Source organism: Pocillopora damicornis, chromosome 2 (assembly GCF_964200805.1).
Source record: "Pocillopora damicornis chromosome 2, jaPocDami1.2, whole genome shotgun sequence".
Lineage (NCBI taxonomy): Eukaryota > Metazoa > Cnidaria > Anthozoa > Scleractinia > Pocilloporidae > Pocillopora > Pocillopora damicornis.
Genome location: NC_142671.1, coordinates 22,213,724 through 22,228,845, shown reverse-complemented (window position 1 = coordinate 22,228,845; position 15,122 = coordinate 22,213,724). Strand labels below are relative to the sequence as shown.

The 15,122-nt window shown below is 39.1% G+C and overlaps 1 protein-coding gene across 5 annotated transcripts; it reads left to right on the top strand.

The window, feature by feature from the left end:
* The first annotated feature begins 184 nt into the window (after positions 1-184).
* LOC113676486 (uncharacterized) lies at positions 185-14,905 on the top strand. 5 transcript variants are annotated; one of them, XM_089196364.1, is made up of 12 exons: positions 185-360; positions 3,816-3,896; positions 5,089-5,570; positions 6,021-6,183; positions 6,757-6,960; positions 8,079-8,153; positions 8,746-9,042; positions 9,522-9,650; positions 10,647-10,871; positions 11,797-11,960; positions 12,516-12,603; positions 13,527-14,905. In XM_089196364.1, the coding sequence occupies exons 2-12, from the start codon at positions 3,827-3,829 to the stop codon at positions 13,742-13,744; spliced, it is 2,115 nt and encodes a 704-aa protein (XP_089052490.1). In that variant the 5' UTR covers positions 185-360; positions 3,816-3,826; the 3' UTR covers positions 13,745-14,905. The 5 variants fall into 5 exon arrangements, with proteins under 5 accessions (XP_089052490.1, XP_027048952.2, XP_089052491.1 ...); XM_027193151.2 differs by lacking the exon at positions 185-360 and adding an exon at positions 1,172-1,561; XM_089196365.1 differs by lacking the exon at positions 185-360 and adding an exon at positions 3,664-3,710.
* The last annotated feature ends 217 nt before the right edge of the window (positions 14,906-15,122 follow it).

Below are 15,122 nucleotides of genomic sequence, written 5' to 3'. Positions count from 1 at the left end.
CGGAAACGCGGGGAGGTTTTTTCCTCTCGGAGGATTACTTTATTTCCTCTGGAAAATCTCTCGGCTTATAAAACACAAAATGAATTACACAAGGATTAAATAGGTGGTTTGCTTTTCGACGAAACATGCTGAATTTGATAGATTTGCTAGAAAAAGCTTATAGAGGGTGTTTCCCTTTGTTTTCATTCCAAACTCCCGTGATCTTTGGCCCAGTTACAATACCACCCAAAATAAAAATAAAAAAAAATGAAAAAAAACTTCAGCATATATATGCTTACACTCTTGGTTTACTTCCAACGCGGAGATGGTGACCGCACGCAGTTCTTTTACTGCTTCACGGTAACTGCAGACAGCCAGAAGGTAAGGAATACATTACTATTAATAGCTGTCAGGTCAGTAAAAGTATTGTTTGATCCACACTCAATCGCTAAGATTAAAACCACGATATCTGAAGAGCCAATATTGATGCATCTTGTTTTGGTTAAGCAATAGCCATGTAGTGTATGTTCATACACTTACTTTCGTGCAGGAGGAAGCTTATTCCATTTCGGTGACATTTCACTGAGTTGATTGAACACTAGACTTTCGTTTTCATTGAGACGTGTCGTCTTGAGTAAACAGGAATCTAAGTGAAGTTTCGATCACGTTTGTATTAATATAAAGCGCGCTTTCGACCATACCAAGGCCTTGGGCACCTCGTTATTCGCTGTTCTTCGATATGCATTCCACCAGGGTCAACCTGGAAACTTTTTCCTCTTTTGTTTGTTGTATTTCACCATGTAGTTTACTTTTTTGTTTCTTTTTAGAATCTAAATTGAGGGTTTCCTTTTTAACGATATTGGACGATTGCATAAGTATTAGAAAGCGTGACTTGGCAATCTTTCTACTTTAAGAAACTAACGTTTAAAACCAACACCCCATTGAGTTATTTAGTTTGCAGGGTGAAGATTACTAAGATTTCTACAAAGCGTTTCGTGAAAAATTGAATGGCCTGCGTTTTTGTTCAAGATATTGGTATACATATTTAGATAACCGAGTTTTACAAGTATTGTTTTCAGTGGACTGCGACTTGTTTCGACTCTTGAAGATTTGGTTTTCGATTTTCGATTCCTGATGACGTAAAATCTAATAGTGGTAACGGAAAAATTAATTGTCAAGTCGTGACCTAATCACGCTGTCTTTTCCATAAGGTATTTTTCACAGCGTTGCCTGTGCTGGCATGGAAATTACCAGGTTAATCAGATGGAAGAAAAATTTTGAACAGAAAAGTAGATTTCTGTTTGGGAAACCGAAAATCGTCAATAAGGAAGTGAAACTCATCAGAGGGTACTTTCCCGAGGAAGGGAATTTATAACCAACATATACGACAGTCACACAATCGAATGCATTAGATCAGCAATATCGAAACTGAAAAATCACCGAAGTTCGAAACACCCTTGATGATGTAAGCGCCGGGCTGAGTTCCAAATGCTATGATGTCGAGTTTCAGGAGTATTACATCTTAGAATTGTCGACCAAACGCGGAGTCGGAAAATTTACCATCACTCGAATTTATAAGCAGGTAAGCTTCGATGTAAATTATTTCGGCGCTGTCTTCTGATCTTAAAAACGACGCGGTTTGGTTGAAGGGGTTTTTCTATAATTAACTTCCTTTTCTGGGGCCGAAGTTTCGATTTCCACCGAGGGGATGAATGTTCTGAATGATTCTGATACAAACCTGCAACTAAACTGAAACAGTGTGTCCAAGAAAATGCCGCTAAACAAACGAATAACTGCATAACGTGGCAGAAATGCTATAAATATTCCACTGGTATTTTTTTTGTGTTATATGCGATATTGAATCTTGGCGGAAGTGATGTACTCAGTGTCAGCTAAACGCAAAGAGAGACAACAACAGTTTTTTTTCTGTCCCTTTTACAAATGGTTTTGTTTTTTGTTTTTCGTTTAAATTGTATTTCTAGTTTTATGCAATTTTTTCTGACGTAGTTTCAATGAAGTCAGAAAGTTATCGTAATTTAAATACCGTTTGTTGTCAAACCTAACATGCAAATATGTCTTGCAGAATTTACATGCCACGCATCACAGACCTTTGCAAAATATTTACTTTCTCCATCAGGACGATTTATATTTATAATTTCGGGTAAATTTGTGTCACCTTTAATTCAAGAAAGTTATTTAACATCGTTAGTATGTAAAACTGAAATCACAGCCGCCTTAACCTGGTGAGCAACTTTTCACAAGTTTACTTTGGAGATACAACATAGAAAAATATAGCGAGTGCTTCATAGACAAGTTTCCTCGTCAGGGAGAAACTGAACTGTTCATTGCTTTTTGAACAAGGTGACTCAACGCTTAAAAACCTTTCAAGGACGAAATTTTTTAGGTGGAGTGGATAACATGACCAAATTGCTGAATTCAATCATCACCGATTAGCTTTCCGGTGTAATTGAGCCTGAATGCGGTTAAACTGTGCAGGATTCGTATCGCTATTAATGATTTCTGTGAAGCCGTAATGTATGTAGGGACCTTAAGCAGTCAGGACAGCAACGCCGATGAAGTCTTCGACTAGGAAATGAATATATATTTTTAGTAAGAGTTTCACAAATGGCTGGATGTGTTTCACTTCTCTTAGGCGGCGCCACAGCTCAACTTCAGCATAACGTTTGTTAGCAGCAGTAAGATCCAAATGGAAACTTAAACAATTTCCCGCCGGGTTTTCGTTCTCAAACCACGTAAACTTCGGTGATTTCACGTTGTTGTTTTGCAGAGGACGACTTAAAAATGTACTTAGTTTTAAAAAGCACGTGCTGAGCTATTGTTTTGCTTATCAGCTCTTTTGTTTTGCCACGTCCTTGTTGCCGTCGCTTAAGGTCCTTTGTATCAGCTCAAATGGATAGCGGACGTTCCCGTGTTTTCGTTGCAACAAGAAAAAAAGGTCTAATGTGGAGACTCGGGAACAGCTATAGAGACTACAATACTGAAGTTATAGAAAAGATTTCTTTACGGGTACAATCTTAAATTTCTATCGGACAGAGGAGTTGCTCCGACTTAGGAACGTGGTTAAACTTAGTGGTTTGTAGTCATTTTCAAATTGACTGAATCATCGCTGGCTGTTGCACGAAGCTTCTTTTTAATCTTTTTATCTGTTATAACTCGTGATTAATTTTACATTTTTCCCGGGTTTTCCCTTCGCACGATTCACTGAGTGAATGGCATGGTTTTCTATATTTAATTTGATGGTATATCGGCGGGCCGCTCTTGGCCTAGGGACAGAAAACTCCTTCGCTAGTATAGTTGGTCCTTCATGGATTTATTTAGTTTGATTTTCATTAACTAAAAAGTAACTGCTACGATATCATATACTAAGACAACCATACTCGAAAATTTGTTGTATTTACAACTAAATGTTGTCTTTTTTTTAGTTCAAGGCCTGAATAAATACTTTTTATACTATGTGGTCACAAAGTTCTTGAAGATCTTTCTCTCAACTAGCCTGTAACCCTTTCCATCTTACCTTTCGCTTTTATATTCTCTGCACTGTTATCTCTATATTCCCTTTGATACCGATAAGGATAATTAGGATTATTTGTTTAACCGTTAAGAGCTTCCTAAATTGGTGATAATTTTCGTTATTCTCATGAACTTTACATTTCCTCAGAGGGAAGTACTGTAAGGAGAAATTAAAAGCCCATCACTCTTAACGGTCAAAGGTATAAAGAGTTAAAATCATTTTCTTTGTATGAACCACAAAAATCACTATCTGGCTATTTACATGTTTTTTTGTTTACACTTATCATGTGTTTTTTTCTTATTAGCGCGGAAAAGTATGTCGAACTCATCCAATCAGCCCACGTATCAACGTTTTGATACAGCAGAGATTCTGGCAGAATTCCTGGGTAAGATACTACAGAGATGTTAGTCAGTCTTTTGATCCCAGAATAACGATTTTATTTTACACAATAAAACCGTTATTGCAGTTCAGAGGCTGAGAAAAGGACAATATAAAGGGGAACATGGGTGCTTTTATCTCTTTTTAGCTAGTCGTATTTCCGTACTTATTTCCCAGCCAACTCCATCCCTCTGACATTTTTTTCCTTGTCAATTGTGCGATATACCTCATGTAGAGGATTATTTAGCCCTCTACAGAGATTCTGATGGTCGTCAAGCTGCATAATCGAGTTTATTCGCTATGCCATGTGTGGCTGTAGCTTGAAATCTTCATTTCAAAACTGGGACTACTCCTTCGAGAAGATGAAAAACGACGGCTGAAGTAAATATGTTAATTACATCATAATTTGTGTTTCAAGCCTTTAACCAACAAAACTGGACAATGTTTCATCCAGCTGTTTCGTTTTGCTCTCTTGCATTCAGCATTGAACCAGGGACTTTTTCCTATGGAGTTCAGGTATAGGGCCCGAGTCTAGTTTCACGAAAGCGAGGCTAGTTAGGCCGTTGACCAATGAAAGCTCAAGGCTTTACTACACGTGACGTGATTGGCTGCTGCGACTGACGTGATAACACTGTTTCTTCGAACTATGACAATACTAAAATATGATGAATTCAATGATGTCTTCCATAGTTTTTGTAGCGGTTCGAAAGTCGACAGCAAACATCTTAAAGCTTTCCATTCGTGACTTGTATTATTATTCGGTTTGACATTTACACCCAAATATCCATCACTGGATTTCAAACTCTGGATCATTAGTTTAGCTTTGGATTTAAAGGGTGTAGAACGGAAAACAATGAAAAACCTCTGCATGGCTCAAGGTCAGTGGAGGAGATTGGCTGAAAGGTGCCATTTTTTGCTCACCCTGCTTTCTTTTCCTTTCCGCTAATAGCCGGTACAAAACGGAGGCTGGTTAAAGAAGAAGGCTGAAAATTAGTGTAAAGTCAATATTAATGCTCGATTCGAAGTGAGCTACCGACAAAGTCAACTATGAGACATAGATATGTAAACATATTTTTTGGAACAGATAGGAATAATATATTATTTGTACGCATGTAAAAGTATGAGGGAAATTTATTCTTAACTATTGTTGATTATTTTTACCAACTGTCCATGATATCTTTTTTTTATTCTCATTTTAGACTCTCCTTCGGATCATCATAACTTGGCTACTACGGACTCTAGCCCTGTTGTATCGCCCAACTTTCTATCACAGCTAGTGATGCATAATGAACCACAATACCTCAACCCCCTTCAGCCTGGTTGCCCCTCACCACCAGACAGCGAAAGAACAAACACACCTTCTCCCTTTGCAACTCACACCGTTCAAACACGCGATACCCTCCCAGATGGGAACTTCGTTTGCGAACCCCTTATTCCGAGTGCTGGACCGTCCGGTGCGGATTTACGAGCGCCTTGTCAGTACCAGACTTTCAGCCTTCCGCGTGATCGTGTAGGAGGAACCAATTTTGGCCGATACTCAGATAGAAGAGTTCAGGTGACCCATGCCCATTGCAATGAAGCGAATATCAAGATCCTTAATCCGCGGGCAGAGTACGACAAAGTGCAGAGAAAGCACGGACATAGAGGGAAATTTTCAGAGCAAAGAGTAGCAAAAGGAAAGGTAGAGCTGAAGCCTTTTCTTGCGACAGTGCAAACCTGAGATTTGTTTTTTGATCGATCAAAAACTACAATCTGATTGGGTATGCTACTCGCTATCTATTACGTGGTAGATAGTGGGTAAATTAAGTGAGTAGAATAACGGTGCGCGGTTATAGACAAAATTAAAATAAAACCACGGCCCTGTCTTCTTGTTAAGTTTTAAACAAACAGCAGACTTGAATACTATAACGAGTACTTTTTCTGGTGATTTCTATTTTTTTTCAGGCTTCGTCCTCGTTAGCTATTTAGCAATAGAAATCTCGAGTTGATGAGTTAATTGTTTTGAAAATATGCAGTGGTAAAAATTGTTGCCAAGCACTGTTTTAATTTTTTTTGATAACAAGCTTGACAATTCTGGCTCAATGTGGCTCTCAATAAGTTCTTTTTAGGGTTCCTTTTTGGCTGATTTCAGGTTGAGATGGAAATAGACACACAGCTGCCTCTTCGTCAACTAGAAGTTTATGTGTTGCGTGATTTTGAAGCTGAAAAGAAGCTCGTCGCTAAAGACCCAAAAGCATACGGAGTAGGAGAGATACGATTTCTTGAGAAGGATGTCCAAGAAATTAATACTCCTGGTACGCACAGATCAGTAACTACCGCGCCAAATGCTTTGCAAATACAGAGGCGAAATTTATTGAGATCCTTGATCGCTTATTTCGGTCAAAAATCGACTGAGTTAGAGTACTCAATTCTCCATCGATGAATTATCCCAAAAGTTACTCTTTCCCTGATCTCTCGGGTGAAACTCGCACATTGCCTCTTGGATGAAGAATGAACAAAAATCTCATGGGTAATCTGCAGTAGTAAATTTGTAGCATAGCATTGGATATTTTCAAGGAGATCCCTCAGGTATTTGGAAATATTGTTAATCAAAGTTATCTAAAATGACTGAATATGGTTTATCTTAAGAATGAGGAGTCTACGGGGGATTCAGGCGTAGTGCTGTACCTTGTTTTCTCGCATTCTGTATGGATCCACTTTTGGTTCTACTTTTGCCTCCGATTGGTTGAGTGGGTTAAGCAAGGGTCCTTAACTGATCAATGATAGTTGAAAAGCAAAACCAGTGCGATCTCGCATTATATGAAAATTACTGTACTGGTGGTGGTGAAAAGGCTTCAATATGTAAATCTTAAAACATTTTCTCTCAGGTCAAAACTCCAAGTACGTTTGCAAAATCGACCTTGACTCCGTGTACAAAACAGAGGATGGTAAGGAGATTTACCGACTGGAAAAGACGAGAGGCTTAGAATACAACCGATTCCTTCTAAAAGTCTTCCTCGAGTTAAACAATGGACAGAGGTTGGTCCTTTTCCCTTATGAGTTTGTACTAAAGAGCAGCAAGACCGTGAAAGGTAAGCACATGGATCCCCTAAGATTTCTTACAGCACCATACGCAGCATTAGTGCAAGCATCAAATAATATCTATCTACCTCTTGGAAATGTAGGAGGTAAATGTTAATAGTGATGAAAATCGTAAGATCGTGATGTTTCGTCAGTCAGTGATGCAGTTATACTTAGAATTATGAAATTCGCGATACTTCCAACTGAAGTCAAATTTGAGACCACCTGATTCCAAGTAATTCTTTTACTTTGGAGCGCTTTTCGATTAAGTGCCGTAAAATTAAGAGCAAAGAAATCACAGCAGCAAATCAGAGCAAATTAAGGAAGAAGTTACCAGAGCCTTCGAGAACTCAAAATGAAGAAAAAATAGCGCGGAAAACGCGAGTTGCTGAGACGCCGTTGGTTCTAGTTTTGCATTTGATTGGTTGAGAAAATGGCGCAAATTTTCTGGACCAATCACAAAGAGAAGTACAACAAAACGTATGCAATCCTGACTTTTTTTTGACACTCAGTTTATTTAGCATTGGGTTGTGGGAAACTCCCGACAGCTTGGCGTGTAAACTTGGTTTTCGCCACAAACATTTCGCACGTATACCAACCATTCTGTCATGACTTGAATGTAGACGTGATGCTTTTATATCAGTGATGCAATTGAAGATGATGCCTTTTGTTAAGCTTACTGTTCAGATGAAAGTTTTGATAGTGTGGGTTCACTCAATCGAACCTCCAAGGTTCTTGAAGTGAAAATTACCTTTGGTAGTAACTGATGTTGAAAAAAAACATCATTTTGCAATAGTTATTTCTTTCTTTGTGTGATAAAGTTAAATTTGGTGGTAAAAGTGGGGTATTCGAATATTAAAGTGATGCGAGGGAGTTTTAGAATTCCTGAAGAGTATCCCTTAAAAGTATCAGTGTTTATGTATGCATCCTAGGAAAAGATGTATATTACCAACGGGTGTTACCCAATGCGTTGAAAATTTTGGATTGCGGTAACAACTGTTTCGTTGCTCACTCTTGTGTTACTGTAGACACCACAAATGATACCAAAACCCTCATTTAAGCCCTTTGAAGATACGCTGATCACCTCTCCCGCGTTTAAAGTAGTTTAAATTCAATCCTATTTCAAAAGGTCCGAGGGAACCTCAAAGTGTCCTCTCACCTCAAACAGCTTGCTCTTTAACCTCTCCTCGTCAAGTTCCTCCAGGTGAGAATTACTTAATTGTTAACGATTTTACGTCTCTAGTTACCTATAAGCTTAAAAAATTTGATCATTATATCGGGGATATCTCGACGTATGGATAGTGAGGAGACGGGTACGAAAATCTTGAGAGAAAGCCATTTTCCGATATGACCTTTTCGTTAGAGGTAATGGCTCGAGAAAGATCGTGGAGTTATGTTTGAACTTAGGAATACTATTTCGTTTTAGAAATTTTTCCTGTAGTCACTAGAGTACTGAGGAGCATTTCATCGCCCGATGTGAGTCCTAACGTTTAACTTGGAGTGTGATAACCTGAGCTTTAGAGCTGGGGCATACTGAAGTTTCTTATTGATCTTGCTCTTAGCCTCCAGATGAACTAATGCCTTGAGACGTATTCGGAGAAAGCGAGACACCAAAAGGCGATCGGAGTCAGTTTTGCATTTGATTGGTCTAATATGAAACATGCGGTTTCAAAAGAGTTACTTTCGACGCTCCTTTGAGACGAGTAGTTTTTCCAAAGCTTAAGCTGAAGAACTGACCTTTTCCACCGTTCATTGAATCAAAATTACTTTGTGATTTATTTTCACGATTCCTACAGATAGCCGGTATGAAAGCTTTATATGCCAACAAATCGAAGCGGATATAGCTAAGATAAAAGACCTCGAAGTTGAACAGATAAAAACAGCGAACCACGACATCGCTTACTACGTCAAACGGCAGAATGAAAGTCAATTTGAGGAAGGTGACGTGGTGGGATTCTTTGAAAGAAAAACAGGAGGCACTGTTATCGATTTCTTGACCAGTGATAATGCTCATGAAGCCCGGCTGGCTGGTGTAATAAGTAGGTCAGCGTACCTAGTCGGGAACACAGGGCAATATGACGAAGAAGAAGATGGTAAGTAACGGTTGTTGCATGTCGTGCAAACATAATCGATAGTTCGAATTTATAAAAAGGATCGCGTAAGCATCAGTGATTGTTCTCTATATACTTAAAGTAACTACGAAACCCAACATTTTAGCAACGAAAGTCGCTTTTATGGATGTACAAGACTATGAAGGCTTAAATTCCATGGCCTTTTCTAGTCGCCTATTTTTGTTCCTGGGATCGTGCTATACGTATGTTTTAAAAGGGTTGTTTTTTGTTTTGTTTTTCTTTTGGGGAAGGGATGATTACAACGTCGTAGAGATACCTTGTCTTTTTATTTTTAATTTAAACCTAGATATTTGTGATATTTTTCTTTGGCCATGTGAACGTAAGGGTGTGGGGGGAAGGGACGGTCTAAGATCCCCTTGGAACCCATTTGATTTCCCAAACCCCCCCTCCAGCCGATGAATAATAACCGGTCCCTAACTCTGTATCTTTGTAACACTCAGATGCTGATCTTGTGTGCATCATCGGACAGATTAAAGTGAAAGTCATTGGCGAAGTGAGACCTGGACAACTGATTTACGCTTGCCCCAGTAATAAGTTCCCAGGGGTGGCAATTGCCACACCAGAACAAGGTAAAAACAAATTGATATAATTAACACAGAGATATAGTTGGGTTTGTCTGTACAGTTACAGGTTCTATCAGCTCAGTGCCACTTGAAAAACCAACAACATCGTATTTTATCTCTGTGTGAGGGTATAGACAATGGAGACTACCCCGCCACCTTTTGGAGAGCTATCTAGACAGTGAAGAGGAATTTGAATCCGTGAAAAAAATTTTGGAGAAGAATTTATATTAATTCCTTCACCACATTCATAGTTATGCCTGGTTCATACACCATCATAAATTACATTTTTGTATCACTTTTTCTTGATTCAAAGAAAACTGAGCAATTGGCTACCGCCTTGCTACAATTTTAATCGCACAATTTATAATTCTGGAAGGTGCTCCGGCGAACTTTTTGACAAAAAGATTCCATATTGCTGCGAGTCTGTTCAGCAATAGAACAAAGATGGTGTCTAAATGTTGTAAGAACCAAAAGGTGGCACACAGGACACAGCTGGGTGTGTCACTGATGTTCTTTCCACATAATGACGTTTTCTGTGGTCTGTTACTGAACAGACCCACGTTAATATCGAATCTCTTTGTTTTAAATAATAACGGAGCAAAAAGTAGTTTATGGTGACGTCATCTATGACGTTGTCCTCCAATAGATCATGGGTAAGAACCAATCAAAATGTGTGAATGATTGACCTTATTATATAATTCGTATTACATAGGTCAAAGTCTTCACTGGTTTTTTTTTTTATCTTCTTTGTATACAATACCAACCAAACTAAGGATGTAATTATGAAATGAACGTTAATTCGTTTGATTTGTCTCACGATGAAAGAGTCAGGCTAATCAATCGTGTATTGATCGTAATTGATACACGATTGAAGAGGTCAAGATTAACCAGCCTGACCTTACATCATGAGACAAACTATTGAACGTTCATTGATCTTGAAATTACGATGAACGACAACCTTTTTTGATGTAACATCTCTTTGATTCAATTTTTTTCATTTAGGAGACGATCGACGAACCTTGATCGGCTATGCTATGGGTGGATCGTCTGGTCCTGGGGTTTCCAAGGTGGACTGCATTGTGTCTTTAGTACTGAGCATCGGTGCGCAGGAGCAGTTACGAGCGTTGGATCAAATGAGACTAAGTATCGAGGAAGTGAGGGAAAACCTGTACACTAGTATAGATACAGTTGGTTTTAGAATTGCAAGAATGCAAAGAGGCTGGAGAGGTAAGAGGTGTAGAAGAGATAGAGTGAAATAGACGATCCAGGGCTCCTTATGTCACCATTAAAATTATTTTTCAGAGACAACTACTTTGATAAGTTTAGGAAGAATTCTAGAACGTCGCCAACGCCTGCGCTTGTTTTCTTTAACGGTGTTCTTCGCTTTTTTTTTCTGTTTGATTAACACCAATTGCAAATGACATACTTACGAAATTTGGGCTGAATTTTCAAGATGCACAAGATATAAGATGACATCTAACAATGTCCTGTAACCTCTTTCTGGGGACACGCAAAAATGTTTGGGAATGCTGTAAAATTAGGTATCCAAGGGTATATTATAGTTAAACAGTGACGAAATTCCACTAAACACGACTTCAGCTGACGTGAAGTCTGAGATGTCTGGAACTTTTGATAACAGGACACCACTTGTTCAACATCGCAGTACAAACCTAATTATACTTAAAGATGATTGGATTCGATTTTTCCATGATAGCATCTCATGGTGAGGTCCCTTCTAGTCTCTGAAAAGACTCTCCTCTCTTGTTTTAAAACTACTGCCACTACAGATGACGTTTCTAACACATGGCAGGGAACTGTCTTAGTATATAGATATTAACCCTTTAAATCTCAAAGGTGATTAACCTATAACTTCTCCCTATAATATCCATACATTATCCAGCGAACTGGTCGTGAGAATACTCAGGTTTATCAGGTACGAGATATTATAATGATCCAACGCCGAATTCTTGTAACAAATTTACAACGAAATGTGTAGCAGCTAGAGGAGAGAATTGACAATCAGATCTTGGGAGTTAAAGGGTTAACAAAATATCTGTGTGTGAGTGTGAGAAAGAATTAGTTGTACGCTTGGCACCAATCAGAGTTCGGACAATGACACCAATGCATAATGTTGTATTTTTTCATTTTTTAGGGTTGTGGAAAAAACTGCTTGCAGTAACTGTATTCCTGGCAATCGCATCTGTCGTTTGTGCCCTGATGTTAGCTCCAAGTTCTCCATACGTCAAAGCCAAGTGCAGAGCTAATAGTATTAAAGACCACACGCTCACCTTTAAATTCTATCCTAAGGATTCGGACGTAAGAGTTCTTTTTCTATTAGAGCGCTTTCCGATTTAGTGTCGCAGAATTAAAACGAAAGTGACCATAACAGCCAATCAGAGCGAAAGAAAATATTACAGGGAGCCAATCAGAATGAAAGTAAAAACAAGCTAAATGCCTAAAGCGCGGGGAAACGCGATTTACTTCGCCGTGCGACTCGTCGTAAAAACTCGCATTTCCCTATTAGCGCCTCTTATCAAATAAAATGATTACTCGTGTTTTCCCGCGTTGCAAGAAGTTTGCTCGTTTTTACTTTGAGATCTCAGTGGTTCCTTATGGCATTTTCCTTACACTGAATGTGTTTGGCCATTTGGGACCCTTTTTTTGTGGCCTTTTCGAAGCTCAATCGAAATTCGCTCTGGAAAGAATTTATAATAATTGACTTAAATGAAAAATATTCCAAAATCACAAAGCTGGGTTGTCACGCGAGCTCGTTTGTCCTCGATTTTCGCAGGATCTCAAATCACGAAGCTAACAAACACAATGATTTCAGTTGTTTCTCTAAATCTGACTCTTCTCTGTTTTGTTTCCAAGGACGAAGTTATTGTGAAAGGGTTGGAGTTTACATGGGAAAAGCTGAAAAAGAAATTAAGCCTGAGATTCGACAAAAAAAATGGAACAGGTAGGTATTTAAACATTTGATCTGCTCTTTTACTTTTCCCTCCGATTTACAGGATTGACCAGAATGTTATTTCCTCTACCAATCTTAACACCCTGTTAAGCAAGCAGGTAAAGAGAATTATTAAACAGACCGTGCGGAAAGCTCCCTAATCCTGTGCTCAAGCCAACACTCGAATGTTGTGTTTATGTCTGGTTATTAAGCAAAAAGTTGGATGAAAAACGCTTAAACGTTGCAAAAAAATAAAAAATGGCTTAAGAGGAATAGATGAACGAAAAGGAAATTGGAGTTCCCTACTGAGTAATAATGGACCCTAACACTGTTTAGTTGTTGTTGTTTTAGAAGTGGCGGGAGGGGCGGAGGGGAGGGGGAGGGGTGGTGGCGGGAAAAGGGGGGGTGGTGGCGGGAAAAGGGGGGGGCGGTGGCGGGAAAAGGGGGGGGCGGTGGCGGGAAAAAGGGGGGGCGGTGGCGGGAAAAGGGGGGGGCGGTGGCGGGAAAAGGGGGGGCGGTGGCGGGAAAAGGGGGGGGCGGTGGCGGGAAAAAGGGGGGGCGGTGGCGGGAAAAGGGGGGGGGCGGTGGCGGTGCGTGAGTTAGCTAAGTTGAGTTAACATGTCAACTCACAACTACGGTTTTCTTTTTTTAACTGATGGCATTGCAACTGCTATTTCCATTATTATTTATAAATATTTTCAAAATGATCAACAAGAAGCGAAATATGAATTTTAACGAGGTTCCATTTAGTTCTGTTTGCTCCAAGCACTGACTTACGTTATCAAATTTGGTTGGAAATTCTTTGTTTGTTTCCAGTGCTGGTAAAAATTTTTCAAGTGACCCCAAACACAATGTAACCACATATAAGCTCTGTAATTTGTTGGATGTATTTCACGGGTTCTGGTAATAAACAGTAGGCTGTTGTAACTCTGCAGAGAAAGACCGTTACTTTCTGAACAAGATTCGCTGTGAAACCGGTGGAATTCGTTCTGTTGCATCATGGCTTGATCCGTCACCAGTGGAACCCAAGGTCAATGTGCTTGCCGTAGATCCTACCTGTGAGAAGGTCTACTACCACAGTCGGAAGGATGGGAAATGGCAAGAGTACCACGCTGTGGAAGACGTTCATTGTCATCCAGCGTCAGTTCATTAACAAAAAACTCTCAGAAGTAGATATTGTATCTTTGGTTTTCATACAATGTTGATTATTGTTGCTGTTGTGGTAACTGGATTTTCCGTTATGAAAAGTAGATAACATTAATGTCGAAAGAAGAATTTAATAATTTTACTTGTTCATTATCTCGGTAAAAGTTTCAATTTCTCGTGGATGTTTGTACTTTTAAAGACACTGGCAATGACCGACTGAATCAAAGGTCGGAATGTTTCGTTAGCGATCGAGCGAAGTAGACCTAGGGTAACAGGAGCGCTACGTAATTTGAGCCTCAAACACTTAAAAGCAATAGTTTCATTTGCTGTGTTGATTTGAAAACAGACCTGGCCTTCAAGAGTGTGAATGTTTTACTCCCGACATGGTTTTACAGGGAACCAGCAGTGCAGAAAAAAGTATATTTTCAACCTTCAGAACAAATATAGGAGCCGAAACGTACTCCCTCGAGGGAGATGTGAAATTGTGAAGTAAAACCCAGATGACGCCAGATGTTAAATAAACGCAGAAGTTAGGTATCTCAAAAAGAAAAACGTCGTAATTTTGAGAGTCTTGCGCATATCCACTATATGAATTGCTTTAGTGATACCATAGGCGCCTCTTGAAATTATCATCAACATAGATAGCATGTAGATAGACTTTAATTTTAAAAGTAGGAGTATTTTTGTCAATATTTTATACCAGTGTAGTGATAGGAACAGTTTCTGGTAAAACAAGAAACCTGATGGGTTTTTAGGAAGATCTCTGAAGCATCAGACCGTGATCTAACTAGTTGGTGTTTACCAGTTGCTCTCAGGAAATAGTTTTTATTTTGGGGCTCTTTTCGCCGCAGGCTCTTGACAAACGTAGGAACATCTTAATTTCGCATAGTAACTAATTAAACGCCCAGTTATGTGCGTACTGAAGTGAAGTCAGTAGCCGAATTTTAGCTTTTCGTTGAGGAAAAGGAAGTCTCAATCTGCCGGAGCGGGTGCAACACTTCTGACCTAGCGAAACCGAGCAAAATGATAAAGTAGCAAATATTACAGAGCTCTGTGAGCTCGGGATTGAAGAATTCTATTATTACAGAGATCTAGCCTGATTTTATTCTACGATTGTCACGTACATTGGTTATTTATGTGATTGCAATAAACATTTTTCTACGTGTTAGTGCTTCATTGTAATGAAAAAAAAACCTTCTGTGTGCTTAATACGTGATCTACCAACAACATCGATTTTGATGGAAGCGAAATAATTTGAAATCATTTCTAAATATTGAACGTTTTAACGGGGCAAAATTGACATTTAAAAATCACGTTAATGGTTTACATCACCAATAAATAACCGCAGGTTATCTTAAATCCGCAACAGTAAATCACGCATTGGT

Bases quoted from the DNA above. Each gene is read 5' to 3' on its own strand.
- LOC113676486 (XM_089196364.1), top strand. From the start codon at position 3,827: ATGTCGAACTCATCCAATCAGCCCACGTATCAACGTTTTGATACAGCA. The intron at 8,154-8,745 runs GTGAGAATTACT...CGATTCCTACAG, and splicing joins TCCTCGTCAAGTTCCTCCAG to ATAGCCGGTATGAAAGCTTT. The intron at 12,604-13,526 runs GTAGGTATTTAA...GTAACTCTGCAG, and splicing joins CGACAAAAAAAATGGAACAG to AGAAAGACCGTTACTTTCTG.